General features: G+C 35.5%; 1 protein-coding gene across 2 annotated transcripts in view; it reads right to left on the bottom strand.

Moving 5' to 3' along the window:
- Positions 1 to 9,641: 9,641 nt before the first annotated feature.
- ANO3 (anoctamin 3) overlaps positions 9,642 to 25,546 on the bottom strand; it is a 127,741-nt gene continuing 111,836 nt past the window's right edge. For both annotated transcript variants that reach the window (XM_062494943.1, XM_062494944.1), the window contains exons 15-27: positions 22,935 to 23,017; positions 21,884 to 22,024; positions 21,350 to 21,514; positions 19,994 to 20,030; positions 17,869 to 17,980; positions 16,658 to 16,715; positions 15,237 to 15,334; positions 13,629 to 13,774; positions 13,369 to 13,521; positions 12,569 to 12,716; positions 11,336 to 11,416; positions 10,382 to 10,487; positions 9,642 to 9,824 (exon numbers count right to left, since the gene is read on the bottom strand). In XM_062494943.1, the coding sequence (XP_062350927.1) occupies positions 9,642 to 9,824; positions 10,382 to 10,487; positions 11,336 to 11,416; positions 12,569 to 12,716; positions 13,369 to 13,521; positions 13,629 to 13,774; positions 15,237 to 15,334; positions 16,658 to 16,715; positions 17,869 to 17,980; positions 19,994 to 20,030; positions 21,350 to 21,514; positions 21,884 to 22,024; positions 22,935 to 23,017 (1,511 nt within the window). The remainder of the gene's footprint in view (positions 9,825 to 10,381; positions 10,488 to 11,335; positions 11,417 to 12,568; positions 12,717 to 13,368; positions 13,522 to 13,628; positions 13,775 to 15,236; positions 15,335 to 16,657; positions 16,716 to 17,868; positions 17,981 to 19,993; positions 20,031 to 21,349; positions 21,515 to 21,883; positions 22,025 to 22,934; positions 23,018 to 25,546) is intronic.

Below are 25,546 nucleotides of genomic sequence, written 5' to 3'. Positions count from 1 at the left end.
AAGCTGAGGGACAATGGATGTTTAATCAAACTTTAGTTCTTCAGCTTTAGAAATTGACAACTTCTTTTACTACATTTACCAGCTTGTAGATGACGAGGAGCGAGCAATTGCTCTCTATAGCAATAAAAGCCAGATTTTTATTTATTAATTTGTTGGCAGACCTGGGAAATGATCAGACAATCCAAACTGGGTTTTGGAAGCACTCCTATTTCAGAAGAAATGCTTCATGAATTTTGTTGTGGAAGCTCCCACTCAGATGCAGCTGCAATACATCTGCACCACATGCTCTATTCAGCAACTCGTGGTTGAAGGGAATGTGCAAAGGTGAACTTGAAATGAAGTAAGACGTTGGAGAAGTGTGTGAGATAGGTCACTAAGCTGAGTCTGTGAGCTGCCCTCTGATGGAGAGAGAGAACAGAGGTCAGGTTGAGCCTACACCCAGGTATCACAAAAAGCCTCACAGGAACCTTGCATAGATCAGACTGGTCTTTCATTCACCAAGATAACAGTGTTTGCTTCCTCTGGGGAATTCAAGTTTTCTTTACAACTTCTCATTGTAAAAGCTGTAGGACAGAGTAACAAATTTTACTTTTAATTCAGGGTAGTTCTTTGTCTTAGTGTTAGTTTTCACCTCCAAAGGATCCACTTTCATGCAATAAAGTAAACCAACATTTAATGATGATCATGCCTCCTAATTGATAGTTCATGCCGAATTTTGAAAAAAAAAAGACACATAATTAGGAAAAAATAATCTGGTATAATATGTTGGAAGCAGAGCCCACTCAGTGCTCTCTTTCAGTGGAACACATTTCTTCTAAAACTTGCTGTTTATAAATAAAAGTCAACAGATCACCTCTCATCTTGATAAACTTCTGGAAATAGTTTTCTGATAAATATATTTGATTTTAAACAAAATTCACCATTGAATGAAACAGATTGAATGAAAATACCAAAGATGACTCATGGCCCCAGTTGTTGCATTTAGCTCGTACGTCTTTGAAGAGCCTCAACTTTGCTTTTGCTTTACCAGCAATCATCTTTATGATGTAGATGTATGTCAATCTGGTTCTTGAAGTAACTTCCCCTGTGTTCACACCCCACCCCTGGAAGTGGTCCCTGGATTTGAATCAGAGAACAGAAATAGCAGTAAATCATACTCCCTTGTGTGCATGGAAGAGTTTGTCAAGAAACTGAGAATTAAGTCAATATGCATGTTAATCCCTTTTACACTGCTTTTAAAACCTCATTAAAGCTTATAGCTGAGTCTGGCTAGCTACTTACTGCCTCATGTGGGATGCCTTCCCTTCCTGCTCCCATACTTGGGATTGTTAGCAAGGCAAAGATGGAAACTCAGTAAATACTACTGTTATCATTTCTATTTCATGGCCACGTACCTTAGTGATTAGGTTGTATTAAGAAAGTCTAAGTACCATGCATGTAAAGTAATTCTTGAGTAAAAGTGGTTCAAAACACCAATAAAGAAGCTATATAGTCAGATGGAGGATGATAAAACCCTCTCTAGTCATAGCTGAGGATATCTGATTCAGAGATCTGTAACTCTGAACACAACCAAGTCTTTTCCAAGTATTTCTGAAGGAACTTAAAGCAGTATCATTATGCTTTTCATGCATTTCACAAGTTTGGCAGCACTGGATGCACTACAGACTTAACATATTTTCAAGTAATTTACCACAAAAGAGAATCTTATTTTATCCATTTAATGTCAGGAGAAAGTGAGTTAGGTTGGCTAGAATTGCATTCTCTCCAAATATGATTGAAGAAATATACTGAAGGATTTTTCTTCAACTATTTCCAGACTAGTTTTGCTACAACTAAAGCTCAAGTGTCTTCTGTATTTGTAATGGAGCCAGCTAGAGGGTTATACTAATTCCAACACGTGGATCATACATGGCAACCTATGATGGCTAAAATCAGTAGTTCATTATTCAGCCTTCTAGCAATATTTAAGGGTAAGTCCTAGCAAAACTGGATCTCAGAGAAATTCCCATTCTGTTCAAATATTCATGCCAGTGTTATCTTCTCATTTCCTCTACATCCTCAGCAATTGATCTTTCCAGAGGCAGATCTAGCACGTCCACTTTGGTTGAAAAACTGAGATTATGAAACCAGAAGAGCTTAAATTTAAGAAACTGTCCATCACTAGTGAAAGCAGTATAACATAAATGACTGAAAATCTGAAAACTCAGTCTAGCCGTGCCTTGAGGCCAAAATAATTGAGTATTTAATTGTTAAAAATGCCTGAGTCAAGTATGACCCTGAAATTACTTTCTTACAAGACTACAGTTTGAATGCTCATGAGCACTCACTTTTCAAGTATGTAATTGCCACTCAATTTTCAAGTATACAATTGCTTTAATTATCTTTGAATATTTGGAATAATAAAGCTCACAGCCTTTTTCAAAGATAATATCCAAGTTTATTACTGAAAAAAGTAATAATCAAATGTCCATGATACAGCAAGTAGTTGCATTTGTGTATGTAAACCTTGATAAAGTAAACAGCATCCCAAAGACAAATTTATGCCAAAAGTGTCTTACAATAGTTAATCATATTTACAACTTTTTCCTCAGTGAATTCTTTTACTTCTGGGGTACATAGCTGCTTATAAAAGCAATCCTAAAGCACAAAGAAACTGAAAGCTGACATGCTGGAGGAAATAGCTTTTGCACAGAAAAGTAAATTTCTCCAAAATGCTCTCCGATACTGTAAACTTGTTTTAAATATTACTTACAAAGTGCAGATTTATGAGTAGAAAAAATATCTGAAATTTTACTCTTACTCCTTACTTAGAAATCAAGTTGTATTTAAACGTTACATAAATTTCAAATATATATACATTTTAAGAAATCTCTTATGATCACGATATTACAAGTCAGCCAGGACTATCAGAGTAAAAAAATGACTGAAGTATCTTATTCAGTCAGATTTTACATGAGATTATTTCAAAGAACTGAAAAATCAGTGACACCACCCTAGGTAAAAATGAGAGCCAACGGTTTGGAAGATTTTTCAATACAAAACTCCAAGTAATTTAAATAGAACATGAAAATAAAATGTGATCTGATTTTTTTTTCATTATTAACATAAAAATCATTGTGTTCTCAGTGGTTAAAATCTCACTAGCTTTAGACTCCACTGGGTTAAATCCTAATTTCTCATTCTGTTGCATCCTAACTAGTAGCTCATGTCAGTAAGAATGCAAACTACAGAGAACAACTACCAATACAGAGGTTGTATCAAGAAGATAGAATGAGCCAACAGAAATAACACAAGGTCATTTTGAGTGCAGTGATGAACAAATACACCATTAACATTCCAAAACTAAATCCCAGTCCTGGATTTTAAAAGTTCCTATATACCATGGAATAGTGAAGTGATTTCCCTACTGCTCCTTGTTGTGCCATTAGAACTTTGTGCTGTTGTGGTAACATTGCGTCATTATGGTTTATGCCAAGGTCATGACAAACCAAATTTCTTGGAAATACATTTACAATGGCAATATCAGATAAAAGTTGTCAAACGAATCAATTATAGAAATTTAAAAATTATACAGCTGTGTAGGGTGTTTAAGATGTATGTGTGGGAAGGGACACAAAGAGAAAAAAGCTGTGATGCTTGGGGAAGTGACTGAAAGGACAAAAATGGCACAGGTAGAGGTACCCCACACAGTCTCACATGGCTTCATCCAGTCAATGCACACAGATTTGTAAAAAGCACCAGACAGACTTTGTTCATTTTCTGCTTTGGCATCTCAGTAAGGGACATCCAAAAACAGCCCATAAAACAAATCTTCTGTTACAGAATTGCCCTGGATATCGGACTGCCACCCATAAGGCAGTGTGTAATGAAACATTGAGAAGAAGTAAAGAATGAGCCAAAGGAGGAAAAAAAAAAGATCAGGAGGCCTATCCCTATGCTTCATCCTCAAATCCTTATTTTTCAGAGCCTTTTGCAATTCTGGAGCAAAGCTTGCTGGAGTGAACATGAGCCCTTGGCTGCCTTCTGCTTGTTCTCACCCTCCACATACTGGTTGCTGAATTTTACTTGAGAAGAACATGGGTTTTGTGAGCATGAGGTTGAATATCAAAAGACTTTTGGAATTTTTTAAGCTACTAGATTTTCTACTACAGGAATATGGGTTAAAATTCACTTAGACACTTCCAAAAAGTGTCACTGTATGCATTTTAGTCAGACAGAGTATGCATTGGAACAAAACGGGTCTGTCTAGAAGTAGACTTGTGCTTGAATTCCAGAATCAGTCTTAACATCAAATCATTATTATGAAGTGATGCCCTTATATTTGTTTCAAACTTTGCCCCCAAACAAGCAACCTCAGCACTCTATGAGGATTCCAAAAAATATAATGCTTCTGGAAGTACTACTGCATTTTAACTGAATACTGATACCACAATTTTTATCTCTGTCAATTTCTTAATAGAAATAGAAACTAAATAGAAAATGTGATTTTTTTATAAATTTTCCATCAACTTTATTGCATTCATAAGTAGCTGTTCATATAAAATTGGTTTTATAAGGCTATTGCCCAGTATATATAAAAAAATCTAGTTTATAATATTTTTAATGAAAATTGGTGACATTTACAGGTTAACTATGCTAATTTCCCTCCAACTGTGACATAATACAAAAATTTGCCAAGTCCCACAATGCCATGTAGGACATGGCAGGTAACTCCAATGGATTCCATGGCTGCAGAAATTCTCTCTGGCAACAGTCCCAGTTGGAGTTTGCAGTGGAGGAAACTGCAGCAAGGAAAGAGCAGATGTGCATTATGCATAAGATTAGACTGATCATCTTAATGGCACATTAGGAATAAAACATCACTAAAACTCTTGCCTTTCCCCATATTAACACTCAGACTGAAGCTATGTTTCCCAAGGTATTTTTCCTTCTGTAGAACTCTTTTATGAAGGAAACTTCTGGAAATATATTAGTTTTTCCATTAAGGTATTTATCTACTAACCTATTTTTACTACTCTGTCTAGACATTTTCCTTTTGAGTTTTCCACATGACACAATTGAACCTAACTATGCCTCAGAACACAATTTATGACAAATTGTTGTTGGAAAAGGGCACAGCCACAGTTGATGTGTATTTCATACTAGTGAAGATATGTACTTCCATAGAAACATCAAACAAAAAACAAAAACTATCATCACTGTCGAAATTTTAGCCCTGTCACCATTTTCTCTACACATTCTTTAATGAAAAGGGTTAGGAAAGAAATGAATCATTAATGTTGGAAAACACCAAAACACCTCCAAAATTATCAGATCCAATCTTTGACCAAATATCACCATACAAATAAATCACAACACTAAGTGCCACGTCCAGTCATTTCTTGAATACTTCCAAGGACGATGACTCCACCACCTCTCAGGGCAGTGCATTCCAATGCTTTCAATGAAAAAATTCTTGATGACCAACCTGAACCTTACTGTGTGGAGCCTGAGATTATGTTTCCTTGTCTTGTCACTAGTTGCCTGGTAGAAGAGGCTGACCCCCACCTTGCTGCAATCTCTTTTCAGGTAGTTGTGGAGAGTGGATAAGACTCCTCTGAGCCTCCTCTTCTAACTAAAGAACCACAGTTCCTTCAGCCACTCCTCCTATGACTTAATCTCTCCAGATGCCTCACCAGCTTCACTGCCCTTCTCTGGACATGCTCCAGCCCCTCAATGACTGCCTGGAATTGAGGGGCCCAGAACTGGACACAGGTTTCAGTGTGTGGCCTTGTAAGTACAGATGGACAATCACTTCCCTGGTCCTGCTGGCCACACTGTCTCTGACACAGAACAGGATGCCTTAGGCTTTTTTGTCCACCTGGGCAGATGCTGGCTCATGTTCAGCTGATGTTGACTAGCACCCCTGGTCCTTTTCTGCAGGGCAGCTTTCCACTGTGCCCCCAGTCTCTAGCACAGCAGCGGGCTGTTGTGATCCAGGGACATGACGTGGCACTTTGCCATACTGAACATTCCACTGACCTTGGCTCACTGATCCAGCCTGTCCATATCCCTCTGCAGAGCCTTCCTGCCCTCCAACAGATCAACAGTACCATCCAACTTAGTGTTGTCTGTAAACTCATTGAGGATGCCCTTGATCCCCTTGTTCAAATCATTGATAAAGACACTGAACAGAGCTGGCCCCAGCACTGAGCCTTGGGGAACCACACTACTGACCAGCTGCCAACCAGGTAAGTAGCATTCACTGCCACCCCCTAGCAATGACCATCCAGTCAGCCTTAATCCAGCTAAGAGTGCACCTGCTCCCACCTTCCCCAAGAGAATGCCATGTGTGACAGTTTCAAAGGCCTTCCCGAACTCATCATGAGGTTTGCCTTGTTTCCAAATATCCATCGAAGGATGCTCAATCGGTGTGCTGTGGGAACCCATGCTCAACATTCAGGCAAGCCTTAGCACTTAGTTGTGAATACTCTTAATGCCTCCTTCTTCACAGAGACAAAATTCAGGGAACTTCTCATTAGGATGGCCAATAAAACAGAATTATTATTTGCCTTTTTTTTATTCACCAAAGTACAGATCTAACATATTAGGCACAAATTTAGAAAGAAAAGTTGTAAGAAAAGAGGTGTATATAATGTATCTGGACTTTGTGCCATTTCTGAAATGGAAATTTCTTTTGTCCGAATCTGTTGACAATAAGTAACATATTTTGAACAAATATTTTTAATATAAAAAATCTAGCTGCTCATGCAGTCTCTCTAAGGGCGCATGCATAGAGCAAAGTTTTCATAGATTAGATCTGCAATGATCTAAAGCATTTTTGCATAAATTTAGGTCCTAAAGCTTTGTAAAATTTCACAAATGCAGCCTGCATGCACACTAGTCATACTGGTAATTTGTTTGAAAAGACAATATTTAGAATATGAACAGATCATTCACCATTCAAAAAATACATTATTCCTGAGGACAGTGTGTACCTTATTCTTTAGGAAAATAATGTGCAGTCAATGAAAACAGCATACTAAGTGAAGTCTAGCAAAAAGGTTTCTCAGCTTAAGCAAATGGCTGGACAATTGCAAGACCTTTAAACATTGTTAATGTCCTCCAAAAGTAAAGGACATAGAGTGTTTCTCCAAACTTCTTGTGCTTTTCCAATGCATCAAATGCACCATGTCAGATCCACATACTTGCCTTTCATATATGTCTACATTCCAGTGTTGAAAAAAAATCCATTATATATATGTAAATCTCAAATACAAAAAAAAAAATGTGGCTTTTCAAGTCCAATTGGAATTTGCCTAGGTATGTATTGACACGTGCCAATATCAATAGCAGAGAGAAGAAAGTAATAAAATAATATTTCTGATTTTTGCCTGATTTTACCCTGTATCTTTATAACTTGGGCCAGTGAAGACATTTTGATTTTAGAGAAAATCTTAAAAAGAGCTCATCTGTGACCTCCTAAAGCATTGAAATATTATCACTAGGTGGCACAGAAACAAAAACCGTGACACAGGTTTAATGCTGTCAAACAGTGCTTGACAATCCACAGAATGAGACAGAGAGACAATAAATTAAATCAAACATTGTGATTCTATTAGCAATGAGGAGAGCACAGTAATTTTTTTTTCCTGATAATGACTCCTGAGGAACTTAATGCACAACCAGAATATAAAGGAGCAAAACAACCTTTCCAAAATATGGCAAGCTGAGTTCCATCAGCCCTTTATCACAGAATGAATGGGTAATGTATATGACTGGACCAGATCTTCAAATTTCTTTCCTCCTTTCATGCAGTACTATAGATACTCCCACAAGTGCCTTGTCTGGTAACAGAGCTCAAATTAACCAAGAAATCTCATGAATGTGGTAAAACAACTGAAGAACTTAAGAGTCTGATGTTAGGCTCTCTGGATACAACACATCCTATTTATCCACCTTGATGGGTTCTTGACTCTTGAAATTAATTTCAATGAAAAAAATACAATTATTGTGCTAATACATGTAAGTGAATACTGGAATCACACTCTTGAATTCAACAGGATAGTATAAATAGCAGAAATGCAGGTCTTTCCATATCTGTCAGCAGTGATTTTGCTGCAGCTTTATCCCTAAAAATAATGTCAAAATTTGTAACTTTGCAGTTACTGTGCTTTGTTAACTCTGTTTTCTAGGTTTTTCTCATCCAATATAAAGAAGCATTATTTAAAATTGTACAGGAGAAACAGAAGAACTGTAACTCTGTTTATCTACTTTCTTCCCTGAAAGGTATCCCTTCAAACGTGTTTAAACATTAAGTACTTTTCCTATATTATGAAACATTAGCAACAGACAATTTCATCACCAAAATGTGACTATTAGCCACAAGAAACACTGCAGTATGCTGTTTGCACATAAAACCTGAAATTTGATACTTCAGTGAACATCTACTTTTTTAGTGATTTTATCGAAAAAATCCCCCCAGAGTGTAAGAAGACATGGTACTACTACTACTACTACTACTACTAAATCTAAGAATAACCAGCTTGTGTGTATGCATTTATATACAATCTGTATACACATATTTGCCTGTATCCAGCTCCAGTGTTATGACATATTTAGGCCAATAGAACAAGTGCACATTAATGCAATGCTTACTATTACAATAAGAACATTGTTAAAAATTGCTCCTCTTCTTCTCCTTCCCTGAAAAAGCAAGCCACAACATTATAGTGTGTGTCTCATATATATGGGCAGAAGCTTGCATACTATAAAGATATAAATGTATTTTGAAGAGAAAGTCATTTGCACTGCACTGGAGTTTTTCAAGTTAGCATTCTGTGAAGTCATGGAGTCATTGCCCAGACAGATCAAGTGGAACAGTAACACAGCATGAAAATTACAGTTCTTTCATCCTGCAAGTGTGAAGTGGAGATGGCCTTTCCACACACAAAAGTGGAAAGACAACTTAACAGCCGTGTAATTTTCAAACAGAAAATTATGGTCTCCTAGTGCTTCTGTTTTCTTTCTGAATTTGGACTTTCTGGTTTCCAACTAGTTGGATAAATTAATGACACTGGTGTGCAAATCTTAAACTGCATAGTACATTTTTAGCAGCCACAGACCCCTTTTTTAGGGTAGGACCACATCCACAATCTCAAGAAGAGACTAAACCTGACAAAGCAGTAAGCCTGAAAGATTAAGTCATGGCCACAAAGGTAACAACTTCTCTTTTCTTTAGAGGTGCTAACAAATGCAGCTGAGCAATCAGAAGCTGAAGAAGTAGTCGATATCAAGTAAATTGGTTTTAGTCATGCCCTTACTCTATAGGTTCACAGGTAATTTTCTGGTTTTGTCATGCTTACAGTATCTTCATAAACAGCATGAAAATCCATTGCCTTTTTTTTTAAAACAGTGTCTAGATTTTTAATCTGTCTGCACATTTCTCATTGGAGCTCATCACAGACCAGCTAGAAGGTAAGGCTTTTCATTGCCATCATTGGAAACATCAATTTTTCAGTGCCCACCAAAGCATGCAACTGTACTGCCTAGCAAGAACACATATACACCACCACCAAATCTCACACTGATGTCAGACAGACTTCATTTTGTAACTTCACTCTCCAATTTCAAACAGTGTTTTTGTTGTAGCATGGTAATGACTAAGGCCATTCATGGTGATACTGTTTTCCATTCTTTTTCCTTTCTCTTTGCAAATGTTCCAGTTCAGCCTCATACATCATTTCCTGGACTAAGTATTTCTCTCTTCTCATTCTGTCACACAAGTCTTTGGGTATGTCTGGAATTAGGTAGGCAATGAAAGACTTTATTCCAAAAACAAGGTGCTGAAAAGAAAAACGAAAATAGTTGCTCAACATATCAGTAAGTATTCCTTTGTAGGACTACATTTTAGACCCTAAAAGTCTATGGCAAAACTGGAAGTGAGATTCAAGCAGTCTCTCTTCAGGGCTTATAATGGAAATAGGTAAACTGATTCCTGGGTAGCATGCAATAGGTTCTTCAAACTTAGCATATATGTTTCTACTCCTATATTAGGCTACAATCATGTATCATTTTCCTGACACAGATTATATCTTGTAACAACTGTGCCTAATATACACAAAACTTGCATTTCTTCTTTTTCAATAAAACAGGGAAGATTGGGCAGGGAACCAACATGATGGACGACTGTTAAGGAAATATGATTTTAGAGGAACTTTACGCTAAGTGAATGCTCTGTCAATTCTGTTTGAAGCAGCTGATGGCCAAGAGTTTTGGGAAGAAAATTTTTTCCTCTCTCTTGAACAATTGATTAATATGACAATTTGCTCATAAGATTACAGTAAAGAATCAACTCATACTTTTAAGAGGTAGAAAGGAATTGTTCCCTTCCATTACTAACCTCAAACACTATTATGAAGGCCAGCCGTGCTGCCAGGACATGCCAAAACTGCAAAGTAAATTCATATGGAGTTGAACTCCATGGTGGGGCTCTGTAGTCTCTATACCTGCAAAGCAAAGAGAAACCTAATAAATTACCCTGTGCTCAAAAACCTAGACACGGTCAAGTGGTCTCTAGTTCATCCCAGATCTGGCTAAGAGGAGAGAAATTAGAGTGAAAGTACAGTTCAAGAGGAATTAAACAGAAAGGGAGTGCAACTGCCCAGAATATAGGCTGTTAAACAAAGCTGTTTATGAGTAAGTACTTTTTGCTTCCAAAAATCCAGAACAGTTTATTTTATAGTTACAAAGCTGGAGTGTTACGTGTGTTGATTCTAAATTGGTTCTTGTCTTTGCTTACAAGCATTTGAGATTCTCCAGACAAAGCTTGCATAAGTGAAATATGATTCTAATTTAAACTAACACCCACTGCAAAACTAAATCTGAAAACAGGAGCGCATTAATGTAATGTTTCATTTCTATGCTGTATTTCTTGTATTCATCTTGCATAACTGTTTGCAGTCTCAACCTGGGTTAGAGAGGTAATAAAAATTTCAATTGTGTATTTTAATTAATTGAATTCAGAATGCTTAACAACATTGAAATGAGGATTTTTACCCTTCTTGGCAGCTGGTAAAACTTTTAAATTAAATAATTCATAGAGACATGAAAAATAATTGCTTGCAAGAGTCCTACAAAAGTTCCAAACACAGATTTCCAATATGTTAATAGTGTATCCTACCACACACTCTTTGCACCCGAGGCTGCTGTGTTGAACAAACATGAACTCCAAGGCTTTTATGGGCAGAAAAGAAATGCCACCAATTTAAGCACTGCATTTAAGCACTGACAGCAATTTACTGTCTGCATTAATGTCTATGCTTGCATTACAGTAAGTGGGAGCATTGAAACATACCGACAGTATCCTGAGTATCCCATCCCAAGTTCACTCAAATCAAATACTGATAAACTGCTGTTGACATATCCTTTCAAGCATCTGAAAGAAAAAGCCATATAGGCAGCAATTTCTTCATAAAGTGGTTATACAATAAACATCCTGTACATAAACGTATTCTGCTATCAGATACTGGGAGCATAATAATTTATTTGCTTATCAGGACAAAAACAGTTCTAAAATTTCATGCAGAGAAGCAAAGTTCATTGGAAAAAAAAGACTAACGTTTCAGGTATAGCACTGTTTAAAAGTATTTTCAGCACTTACGGCTTTGCTTCTTATCTACTGGGAGATATAAACCATAACTTGTTGCTGCAGTGTTTTTAATTACTGATCTTTGAAAGATGGATAGAAAGGCAGAGAGCAGAACAATTTAACACACAATCAGATTCTTGCAGAATCAACCACTAATAATGCAGCATATACAAAAAATTAGCAGAGTTTTCACCAACAGTAAAATGAACAGTGTATATAAACCAAACAGCTATATTAAAGGAAAAAAATATTACTATTAATTACAGAAATCATATAACGATATTGATTTATGACTGTAGGAGTGAATTTTTGCTGTTGTTTGAAAACCAGACATGTAAGACAACTTATCCTCTTTGAAATTTGTCTTGCAACTTAACTAAAACACATTTGAAAGTCAAAGAAGATTTAAGAAGAGATACATGAGGAATCCTTTTATAATCTGGATCTTCAAGTTTGCTGTAATACTTCAAATCACTACTAGCAAAAAAGAAATAGAATTACATACTTCTGTCTTAAATGGGTAGTGTGCATTAAGCACAAACATTTTTCTGACACTGTCTCTTTTCATCCTTTCCTACCTCATTATTTTTTTGCCCTTAAAACACTCTTTCCCTGTGACAGCTCAGGAAGAGTAAATCTCTATTTTTGGGAGCATATACATGTGTTTGGGAATGTACTACTGCAGAGAAGAAAAGCTTACCTAGAAAAGATTTGAAAACTAATTCAATGTACAATTTTTTTTTGTTAGCATTCAGAAGGCAATACACGTTTTTCCACTTCTATAACTAGATACTCTGCAAACTCTTTGGAATGGCACTTCACATCTGCGAAGGTTTGCACAGATGCAAAAAAATTTATCTGATATATGTCATCACAGAAATACAATAAATTGTGCTTCCATTGAAAAATACATGTAAATACAAAGAAAATCCTAATTACTTTTCTTGTCTGTACCCTTGATCTGTACAAGGACCATATTTGTATGCATAGACAAAACGTGGAATGTAATCAGAAGTAATGGCAATAACAAAGGCATTGGTGATGACAGCCAGAACTCCAATTCCTTCCAGAATTCCATACCAAATACCTAGAAACAAGAGAAATGTCAACAAAATAGTAAGATCATATTAAGTCATATAAAGTTTCACTAGTGATAACAAAGTCATTATTAGTCATACAGTTTTCCTTTCTTATTGAGAATGAGTTATGAGATAGAAAAACTAGTCAAGATAAGCCATATCCCCACCTTCTGGCCATCACCCATGCCAACCAAATGAAATCTTACAAAGGGCACACCCTGATGAGAAGACACAGCTAAGCAACAAAGGTATAACCATAATTTTTTGTTATAAAAGCCAAATAGGAGATTCTGGAAACAGACTTCTTATTTAATTCAATTTTAAATTCAAATTTAATTCAGTCCTTGTATTTAAAATTTCTAAATTCAACTGATTTTAGACCTAGAGTTCCATAAATCAGAAGCCTGAAATACTTTTAGCCTGATTTCAATATTCAACCTATTATGATTCCTTATTATAAATGGAAAACAAACTTGAGGAATCCCCTTAGCAAAGCAACTAACTATCCTTTTGCTGCCTAAAAGGAAAGTTGTCACTGAAATCTGTTAGTTACATTATCATCTTGACACATTAAATTACTTCAGGGGTTAAGTAAGCAGTTCTCAAGAGGGAAATATGAAGAGATGATACCTGACAGTGACAGCCACTAGGTTCTCTCACCTATATCTGTTGCTCTTGCAGGCATAGGTCTTCGCCACTGAGTGACAAACTTGTATGCATCTAACCTGATTTCTATGATATTGTTAAGCAGTGCCAGGAGAGGTGCCAGTGGGAAGGCAGCAACAAAGATGGTGGTAAAGCCAAACTGTAAAACTAGACAGGTATTTCCATGGTTAGAAACTGGAAATTGAAAAAAGTCTTTTAACATGCAACATAGTTCTACTTTCTGATGAGAACCAACGCCTCCCAGATTTGCTCACCCATCTCTAAATATTCATCCATTAAGCCATGGAGATTCATAGGTTGCAGATTCCAGTCTTTTTCCCACTGAGGTAGAGAAATTTTATTCTCCACTGATTGCCCTCTTCTCTTCATTTTGCGTCGTGACCACCAATTCTGTAATAAACTTTATTAGATAAAGAGAGTATTAAATACCATCTGCTCAGAGATTTAAAACATATTCTGGTACTGTTTTGAAATAAGTGGGTCTATTTTGAACAGCACCTGGATGATTATTTAGATATTGTATGGAAAACTTTACAATAACATCTTAGACACAACGCAAAGAACTTATATTTTATAACTTACAAAAACTTAAAAAGATCTCAAAATTCTGCATTTATAATTTTAATTATGTCTTTAACACAGCATGTTTGGCGATGTACAAATAAGCTCTTCAGAATATGGAACATGCTTGCATAGACCTTTTTTTGGTAGGATTTACCTGAATGACTAAATAAGAAAAGAACAAGAAAAAAGAATCATGCATAGCAAGAGCATTAAGAAGTAAATAATACTTTATCTTCAATCCTGTAAAAGACAAATCAAGTCAGTGGAATTCAGTAAGAATGCCATACTAAAATAAACTGTATAGTAGAATACATATATTTTTGAACAAATCTAAAGATCTAGATGCCCTACAGAATATTTATTTTCTTAAAGCAGGAAAAAGCATTTAAAGAGGTGTTGATGAATGCTGAAGTTGGAAGTATTTAAGATTATTTTTCACAAAGCTGTGCAGAGATCTTTCACACAGCAGTTATAAATATTAAGGAGATAGTCGGCTCATTAATTAAACTGCAATTTAAATGAAAAATATTATCCATTATTGACACATGGACCAACTAAAGACTACTATTTGTTTCTAGATATTATCGGAAATAGACAACAGATGGGAAATAACTTTCTTGTAATTATTTTTATGAAAAGGCTGCTCTTTTTTTCTCAAGCTAATTTAGTGTTTGACTCTTCGTCTTTCTTGTTAGTGAAAGATAAACAGTTGCCTATGTTGGAAACAATGGTTTTGTCAAAACAAAACATTTCTTTCTGTAACAGAATATAAGCATGTTCTAAAACAAATTTTAGACAAAGTTAGCATTCAGCTTCGCACAGAAGACAGGAAGCCTGGCAGCTCAAGTAGGTTTCTCAATTCCAAAAATCTTCATTCCACAACATACAGTACACAGTCCCTCATTTGCAGAACAATCACACTTGAATGTTGTGAGCAAAACCCAGTCTAACATATTTGCAAGGTTGAGACTTCAATTACATCAATATTTGACAATCAAAATTTTGCTGGAAACATATTCTTACAGATTCAAGTGTAAGACTCTTAGCTCATTAGTAATTTCAGAGGCTAACAGCTCTGTATTATGGAAAATGAAATAATAAACAACATAGATGTTTAACATACCCTGAGAAGCTTTATCTTAGAGCAGAAGTTAATGCTTTCCTTGGGAATAAAGTGACAGTATGTGAGGTGCAACGAGTGAAAACATTCTCCAAACATATAACCATTTCTCACTATCACTGAATCATGCTAACATGTATTTACCATTTTTAAAATGAACGTTAACATCAGAACTTACGGATAGCCTAGTTCCATGAAGTTGTTCCACATTTGTTTTAAAACCATAATAACTCCCATCTGTAAGCACAGATCTATCAAACAGCCACTAGGATGACACTGAAATGAAGTGGAAGAGATCAATAGGTAAAATCAGAGAATTCCTTTATTTTTATCTGTTCAGTGTGTAAATAAAAAATATTATGTGTTGAAAAACACTAATCTCCATCAGCAGAAATATTAAAAGAAATGTTAATAAAATAAATATTAAACTTCAGCTGAACAACCTTTAGATATATTGTTAGATATTAGATCATATTGCCTAATTTAGAGGTATGTGTGCTAGATATATGATAAATGATAAAGACCATTTCATTTCGACCAATAAGTACGTACTCATTTGCAAAAAAAAAATATATTTCATTTGCAATAATCTGAGTCTAAAGAGAAATTTACTAGCAGAATTTCTGGCAGTGATATGCTAACTGTCTGTATATATATATATATATATATATGTGTGTGTGTGTGTACTGCCATATTAAAATGTTAAGCAATCACAGAACCATTTTTTCAATTAATGGACTACAAAGTTTGATACTTTACATTGTGGCTACCAAGTCTCAATAGAAGAAATCTGTTTTTCAGAGAAAAGAGGAAACTTCAGCATACTGGTGAGTTGCAATTCTAACATTCAAGTTAAATTTTGAAAAAATAATTCTTCTTTTAGAATTCTATAGAATTATAGATTAACTTGGATTGGAAAGGACCCCTTTAAGACAATCCAGTCCAAACTCCTCCTACTACATCTCTTCCTTACACCTAGTCTGAATCAAGCCTCTCAGTTAAAAAATCATTAACCCTTGTCCTGACTCAAAAGGACCTACTAGAAGTTTGTTCCCTTCTTTCTTATAAGCACCTTTGAGTACTGAAAGGCAGTAATAATGTCTCCTTGCAACCCTCTCTTCTCCAAGCTGAATATCTCCAACTCAGCCAGTCTTCACAAGAGAGATGCTCTAGCCCACTAATGCATTTGGGGCCCTCCTCTGGACCCATTCCAACAGATCCGTGTTTTTTTTCTGTGCTAACAGAAATTTATAAAGTTGATTAAAAAGCTGATGGCTTTATATTTATGTCCTCTATCCAAAAATTCAACATACCAGGAGATTCCAATCTTGTAGGACTCATACTGCTTGTGAGATAAGGGATTATTAATGATGATTTTTCCCTAAGACAGAGGCAGAAAGAACTTCTGTGTCTTGGGCAGAGTCACTCAGCACACTGAAGAACACAGAAGGAAAAACCCATTTCCTGCATCCTATCCTTTGCTATAAATAAGAGTTTAGTATTTGCTGTGTTTGGAATAATAAAATCTTTAAACTGGGCTTCAGCCATTTCCTCATTACTTACAAAAATGTCACAGGAATACAAAACAGGATTGTTTACCTCTTCCAGCCTCCATCTGTTAAAAAGCTTGTTGTACTTTCCTGGGCGGCCTGCAAATCTGGAAAATAAGATTTCTGTTTCTCAGTGGACATTCCAGCAACACCCTGTATCAGTGGATGTTTCATAACATCCATGGAATTCAGGAAATATCAACAGAATAAATCACACAGGCTTAAATCTGGTGTCTGTAGGATATGGAAGTTTCAGAATGCAAAGACCATAATTTGGCAAGACAGCCTAAACTTTTATTATGTCCTGAATAAAAATCCTAGCTTCAGAGATTTTAGATTTTAGATATTCAAACTCTAACCTACTTCTAAGAAGATAAGGAAGCCATTAAAAATTAATAGGAATTAACTGCAGCACAGGGATCTGCTTGCCCATGTGAAGTGTACACTTCATTTTTAAACAAATCCCAGTTCTTGATAACCTCAACGGAAGCTATAAAAGACAGAAAGAAACCCATGCCTGGTCCTATTAGATACAGAAGACAGAAAGACACAAAGAAATTTTGATACTGTATGGCGAGTACACCACTGAATGCAACAGATTATCAGCAACAGTCTTTACTAGGCTTTTTTGTTTCTTTGCTTGTTTTTGTTAGTTTTTTTCCCAAACAATCTTGAACTGAAATTATACTATAAAACCTTACAGAAGATACCCTGAAATATTCTGTAGGTTCTGCAGGAATGGTAAGTGTGACCGTAACACTGAAGATGAAGCAAGGTTAGATCTGTGCTGTATTTCATGTTCTAACCTAAAGACACACACAAAAATTGTAGCCAGAATTTCTGCTTCTTAATCTTGTATAAGATTCCCCAGACAATATTTACTATTTACAGAAATGCATTCTTGGAAATAAAACTCAAGGGGAATAAACAAGAAAAGCCTATTAACACAGGGCTAAATACAGACTCACATCTAGGAAGTAGTTGCATTTTCTGAAGTTCTGAGTTCTTATTTAGTAGGAAAATCATGTACACCACCATAAAAAAGTAGAATTTTTACTCTCGTTTCACGAGTAAACTTCTAAAAGGTCCAACTCTTCCATACATTTAGAAATATTTAGTGTTTTAATTATGCCCAGAAACAACTCGTGCCTAAACCTTACAGCTCAAACTGTCACTGTATTTTCTTCAAACCTATAAAATTAGTAAACAGACTTTTGAGTTCTGTGCAAGTTTTAAGTGCAATTGGCAAAGATAGTTTACCTGCCAAGAAAAAAGGCGATGTAGAAGATGGAGCTGTTCAAGTTGACAAACTGGAAGAGGAACATTTTCAAGGCAAAGCTGTTTTCCCACTCAGATTCTGTTCTAGGGTGCTCTTCAGAAAGACACAATATACATTATATAAACAAAAGTGAAACTGAATTATGCGTAAGTTGCTAACAAAACGAGTGATGGTTTTAAGTCAACGTGCTCCATCATGCTGCAAATTTTTTTCCATTGCCCCAGCTCAGATTATGTTGTTTCTATGTGGAAACAGAAGATAGAAGTCCCTTGGTTCAGAATAAATCATAATACTATGGGAAGACACCTGTTTCACTTCCCTGAAAAAATCTAGAAACCAGCATTAATTTTTTACCTTAAGACTATAAAAGGTATCTTGATTCAAAGAAAAAGACTCAACACAAAAAAAAAACCCCATAAAACCCAATCAAACAACAACAACAAACCCCACCCCCCCAAAAAAAAAAAAACAAACAAAAAAAAACCAAAACACCAACCAAACCAACACCTCAGGAAACCTGAAAGCATTTGGAATCAGTAGAGCAATATATAGGGGCTGCCAAGAGAGGCAGAGATGAAAGAGTCAACTAAAAGCCAGCTGATTTCTCATCCAAGCTTCTCACCTTCTAAATACTTCTGTAAAACCATTACTTCACCCCCAAGACTTCCCTTTCATAATGCTTGTGGAGTACCAAACAGTTTATAATTCAATGAGGAGGTTCTTTCTTGACTTCTTTTGGAAAGAAACGTAGAAATGTGTAGTAGTGCTACAAGTGTTCTGTGCAGGTCAGCACTGCCTTAGATATCCTTTCCTTAAGGTTTGTAGAATATTATTTATGTCTGAATTAGGACTTGATGATAATATTCACAAATTGATTTTTACAAGTCATCTTTGATGGACACATCAAACTTAGAATATAGTACATTGGTAAGAGTCTTAAAACACATGAGTTATAAAACATATGTAAACTTAAACTGCCTGGATTTGTCAGTTAAAATTTGAACTGCTCTGGTCTAATGATGACTAGATTTGGATAGAAATACACAGGATACTAGCTCTACATATACACAGTTGTTCCCAGAAGGGCATCCTTTTCTGATGTAAAACATCTTAGCAAGAAGAATCTGAACAATATGTTTAATTCAAGAAATCTTTTTTCAAAAGAATTATTTCATGTATTTTGGGAAAATCTGCTTATACACTTAAACAATTACTTTCTTCCCCATTCTATGACCTGCAAAAATACAAAATATTTTAAAGGGAATAGAAATAATTTTGATATGAAAAAATACTTTAAAGTATTTTAATAATTTTAGTAATTTGACAAATTCTGAATTTTTCTCATCTGTTCTATTGCCTGTTACCTGAAGCACTATAAATTTTGAGCACCTCGTTTAATACTTTAACCAAAAGAGGGAGCTGTGAATTTAAGCAGCCAGCTTGTATTTAACTAAGACAAGATCACCTGCATTTTCTGACATAGGCAAAAAGAAAGCATGTAAAATGAAACACTAAACACAGCCAGAGATCTCAAATTCTGTCTTTGTTTTCTTGTTTTTCTATAAGCTAGAAAGCTTTATGCCTGTGATTGAATCATGACTACAGGCTTCAGTATAAAATCTTAATGTTACAGAATAGGAGCTACTTTAAAATTCATGTCTTCACATTTTTGTTTAGTTTTATCTAGTTTTATTAGTTTTATTTAGTTTTATCTTAACCCATCTTTTCCATCTGAAAGATGAATTTAAAAATTAACAAAAAATAAACCAAGCATCTGTGGGGAAATGGAAAAAACCCTTTAGTGTGCTAAGAAAAAAATATGTATTTACTCTTGCTCCAAAATAAAATTACTATTTTTCAATGTGTACTATGAAACATTAAAAGCAGAAGTATAAGAATAAATTCTTTAGTTTTATTTTATTTCCTCTGTGAAAAAATAATTTGTTTTCTTTCTCTGATAATTCTGACTTGCTTAGAGGAAAGTCAGAAATGTACTTCATAGATGAAGTTTTCAAAACACTTCTCTAAAGATAAACAAAGAAGTACACTATAAAAGGTAGATGCCACAGCCAGTAAGAACCACACCATTATTAAAGGCCTACATACCTAAGTCTGTCAGGAGATAGGCAACCTTTTCATACACCTAAAACAGATATGAAATGGTGTAAGTATAGGACATCCTGGCTATTGTGATAACAAATAGAGAATGAAAACAAGCATCAAAAGCATGGTATTCTCTTGCTCTAGAGCACCAAGTATCTGGACAGATAAAGGAGAGAAATGCTGAAACCATGTAATATGTATAACTTCCTACAAAGATTTTTTTTTTTTAACTCCTCCTGTCCCATTCTCTTTATCCATGTAAATGTATATAAGCATCTATAAATGTACATTGACAATACAGATAAAACAAAAACAATTAGATCAAGAGAAATATTCAGATATCAATGATTTTCTTAATCAACAGATGTTTATCCTTTAATTTCAAGAGCAGACTTATGTAATCTAAAAGTAGGCAAAAAGCCTTGACACAGTACAGTTTTCCTTTGCATGAATACGGATATTGGTTGAGGATATCAGCCTTGTACTGAAAAAGCATCTCTTTGTATCTCTCTATATATATTGACTATCTCTAATGTTTATTTTAACTGACACTTAGCCCCAGGCAACTACCAACTCTGAAATATATTTCCTTGAGTATACTATAAATAGCGAGTTATTTTTGATAGCTTTGGTTATTCACTTGAATATACGTTTTATGATGTGGAGTGATCATATATAATAACAGAAATAACTACAGGCCTCTGACTGGAGTAATTATTTATTATTGTAGTAAGTGCAATTCCATAAGAGAATTAAAAGCCAATGCTTGCTATGTTATTATTCCTTTTTATCTGTTTGTGGTTGCATGGGAACAGAAAGACAATAAATAATAATGTAGCTGAAAGAATAGAGTTTCTGTCCATATAATGGTGTAAGAGGAAATGATTAAACCTGCACTGCTACATGGCAGCAGAAACACCAAAATCAATTATTGTAGCAATTCTAGGACTGTGCAACACTGATATCACAGCTGCATTCTAGTAAGAAAGGGAAGAATCCAGTCATTAATCAAAAACAACCCAGAAACCAAATTCAAAGTCAACAAAATAACGTAGTTCCAATTAGAGCTCTATTGCAAAATTATTTAAAAAAAATTATTAAAAAAATTCAAATGGAAAAAGCAGCAATCTGTACCCCTGTAACTTGGTAACAAAAGCAAAGATGCAGTGACAAATTAAGGAGGAATTAGAGAAAAACACTAACAAACATTGTATCAGAGGGGAAAAATCCACTGCAATACTAGCTTCAGAAACTGCTACATGAATAAGCATGTACATATCCAATACATGGTTAACCTGGTAAGCTTCTAAAAACTACTCTTTTAAATTAATTGCTCCTTTAAAAGAACAGAAGACTTACAACATTGAGTGACATGATGATCATAAAATTGATACAGACTCCAGTGCCAGATGTTGCAAACTGCCAATACTTCTTGATGAAATACCACTTGAAAGAAGCAAACTGCTCCATGGCTACCAGTCGATACACCACAACTGCAAACACTGCAGTAAGGACCAGTGAAATCTACAGGTATGTATTTAGGAGCAGAGGTATTAGAACACAATAAATCACATCTGACATAATATCCACTGAAATAATAAAACAATGTTTCCAAGATTGATATTTGTTTTGGACAGCAGAATTTCAGAGAACGAAAAAAAAAAAAACCCAAAACTGTAAGAGTTAAAACATTTCTTTACTGTTCTTATACAATATAACTATATTCCATCCTGTGAAACAAAGATATCCTTGAACAAGCAGTGAGACAGACAATCAGTTTTGCCTATACTGTGTAAATCCACTAATCTTAATGAATGCACTCATACTGAGTTATTATTTACATCAGATTAAGATGAATTACAAAACAATAATCCTAATATTATTAAACATCACCATGAAGAATATTCCTGAGACAGACACCATCAGTCGACTGAGCTTATCAGGGAAAGGCTGAAAAGGTTCAGGTTTTCCTGTGATGGGATTTACTCTTTCCACTTGGGAATATTTAGCTTCAAACTGGGGACGCAGCTCTTCCTGGAATGACAATGTGGATTCCATTTGTTGTATTACTTATTTCTCTCAAGTATCAGACATATGTGCTACAAAGTAGAACATTATACTGATATGAATGACTTTTTATAATGCTTCAACTCAAATACCTAAATAATTTCCTCTTCTGAAAATCCTTGGAAGCAATACCAGAGATGAGCAAATAACAGAAACCATAGGAGCCTTCCCCACTATGTGAGGGTGTAACAAAAGAATCATGGGTCATATTGCTGACTTAGACACTAGACTGTCTGCAAAAACTGATAAAAATGATAAATTAGGGCCAGTTAAAATGGTGCTTTTTGTGTTATGACAACATTTATTAAAAGCCACCACCTTCTATCTTACACATCCATGGAAAACTGTAAAGTAAGTGAGGTCTATTGACTTAAACTGCAATTAAATCACCAATATAGGTAAATTAGTATTAGTGATTTATGGAATAACAAAGTTTTATTACTGCTGATGCTGATAGTAGAATGTTCAAAGATAAGCTATGCCACTCTGAAGAATTCAAAATGTAGTTTCTGTCTTGTTGCTTGTCTTGGTCCTATTTTTATGCAGATCAGGAACTTCCAGAACAAGAAACCATGGCACTGAAAAGCATCTGTGCTGACATCAGAAGTAGCTCCTGTCCTCTGTACAGGAAGTATTTCCACTCAGTTTTTCCAAGGATACTTTTAATAAATGTGGCATTATATTTGGAATTATAACATTAGTTGCAAAAGGCAAAGTATCACTGTACAATCTCAAGCATACCTTTGTCTTCTGCAACTAGTACTATAAATACAAATATGACCTGAATGAGAAACTCAGATGGCTGACATACAATATGGATTGATACTGAGACTCTGCCCATGCAAGGCTTTACACGTTCACTTCTGTTTCTTCTTACCTCTTCATCTTCCCAGTCTATTAGGTCCCAATCATAAGTTAACACAGCTCTCCGTCTTTTCCAAAACTCTAGAAATACTGTTGCTGTGAAAAACAACTGTACTTTAATTACAGGGAGGGAAAGTGCCATGCAGATCTTAAGAAAATCAGCAATGTAACATTTATCATTAGCTACTTTCTGACAGTTTTCCCCATAGAACCTGAAAACTCTAAGTAGCTTCAGGACAAACCTTCTTAAATTTAAAACAATATTTGACTTTGTTTATCTAAGAATCAGATTTTTGTTGTCTGCATTATCTGTACAGAGATAGGTACCTGTCAATTTAAGACACTGCCATCCCTTTAAGTCATGATTTTGCTTTTAATTTTTATTCAAAACAAAAAAAATCTTCTCTTGAAGAAACAAGGATACACATACCCAATTGTATCTATTAATAAAGAGCTAAGAGTGATCTCATTTTATTCAGTTCAAATAAGACAACATCACTTCTTTCCCAGCTACACCAGTTTTATACTGCAATGGCTTTGCTACTAGACTAACTCTTTTGACAATTATTTCTAATCCACGTGTGAGACCATAATCAGATACTCCATGTACTTAGGGGTTTTGATAAGATAAATACAACTAATAAACAACTCCAAATTTCCAAAACACTGTAGTCTGCCACTGAGGGTAGGACCCCTTACCCTGTTTAGGGTGTAATTCCTGACAAAGCATAGAATTGTCCAACTGCTCCTTGGAAAACAATGAATTCAAATAGGAAGTAAGAAAATTTGCTTCCTTCTAGAATGCCAACTGCTCAGAAGAAGGATTTCTAACTCAAACAGGATGGTCTCCTATTCCTACCTTTATCCATTTCTGTACTATGTTTCCTATTTTTCTGGGTTTCTATACATACAAGTTTCACATACTTGATGCATAATTAGTTAAATATGTCATACCTATATCTACATAAACATACATGACTTATCTCTATAATATATTAAAGCACAGCAACTAGAAGTTACCAGAAGTTGACCACACCACTACCCATAAATAATGGCTTGTTGAATGAAAGGAACTGGTCCATGAATATTATTTCTAGGTAGTATGTCCTTTAATTCTTTGAAGCATGGACCTACAGATGCAAATTTCAGATGCTCCTAACAAGAACAGCAACCAGCTCTCCATTTAAGCAGTAGCAGTTTGTACTTGAGTAATCTGAGGTGAAACAACCTTTTCTCACTGACATTAGTAGTGTTAACACAACCAATAATAGACTCTGGTACTATACAAGTAACAGTAAATTATGTCTTTTATATAACATACGTGCATAAAGCATTTGACAATGCGTTGATAAACAAAATCTTCTATCTAGATTCTTCTATCTAGCAGGTGAGGCCAAATCATTATGTATTCTTGTCAACTGAAGTACCTTTTCCAGACCCACCTGAGGTCTTAAAAAAGTTGCAATGTTCTCTTTCCCACAGTAGAATTCATGGTAATTTTGCTGTGCTACAGGGCTATGGAGAAAAAAAAATCTAAGGTATATAAAAAGCCTTGCATTTTGGAAGAAAAGCAACTCACGACACTTCTACTGTGGTGTTAAGTTCTAGTCTAAATAACAGTGAAAAAACCATCAGAATTTTGATATTCAAGTGTATGTCCAATTCTCTAGTAAGCCTGGATCCTTCCTAAAGCCTAACTTTATTTTACTGCATCACACTGTTGGAAAACATACCAGTTTAAAAATGTTCTATATAACTTTAGTCAAGCGTGTTCACCTCTGCCCCAGGGGAAGGGAACTGAAGCTTCTCTCCAGGACATTGTTCCTCTAGGTGAAGCCTGATGTGCTTAGCATTTCAACAGACTGGGAGTAGCCCCAAAGAGATACAGGCCATCGAGGGAACATCAACAGAACATCCGTGGCCATCTACAAACATCTACCCCAGATTCTGCCTGTGGCAGAGCTGGAGAATCTCCTCCCCTAACCCAAAAAGAACAATAAGAAAATAAAGGAATGAAGATCTAATTAACACCAGAAGTGAAGACATCCAGATCCAATAGGAGACCAAATACAAATAACTACACAACTTGGGATCAGTGGACACTGGCCCAATCTGTTTCTGTAAGTTTTGACTGTATAAAAGATCTGAAAAATCTAGTAAATCTATGTGTCATTGAATGATTCTCTCTCCACACCCATGCTATGTGTGGATGACATCCAGGCCAGATAATAAAGTAATGCCTTGACTCTCTAACATTAAAATGTTGAAGGGCTTTTGTTTTTCCTGCAGTTTTGGTGACAACACTACTAATACCACCTGTAGTGGTTTAACATAGCTTTGGTTTTTAGTTAAGGGAAGTTTAGTTACAGAAGTGATTCCCTGTAAGGACCACGGCAGCTTCCTTCGGACCTGACAAAACCAAACAGCCGCTAGTTTTGAATATTAATTCAGCGTTAAACCACTTAAGAAAGCTGAAAACACCCCTGTGAAATCACATTTAGAAACTAACAAAGCCCAAGAAAAACTCTCGCTTCTGGCTTTTGGGCAGGTAGATGAGAGCCTGCCAGGTGCGACACAGCTCAGCTGAGATTCTGCCAAGTTCCACGCCCGTCCCGCTGTGGGAAA

The sequence above is a fragment of the Cinclus cinclus genome, chromosome 6, assembly GCF_963662255.1.
Source record: "Cinclus cinclus chromosome 6, bCinCin1.1, whole genome shotgun sequence".
NCBI classification, from domain to species: domain Eukaryota; kingdom Metazoa; phylum Chordata; class Aves; order Passeriformes; family Cinclidae; genus Cinclus; species Cinclus cinclus.
This window is presented reverse-complemented; position numbering and strand designations above follow the sequence as displayed.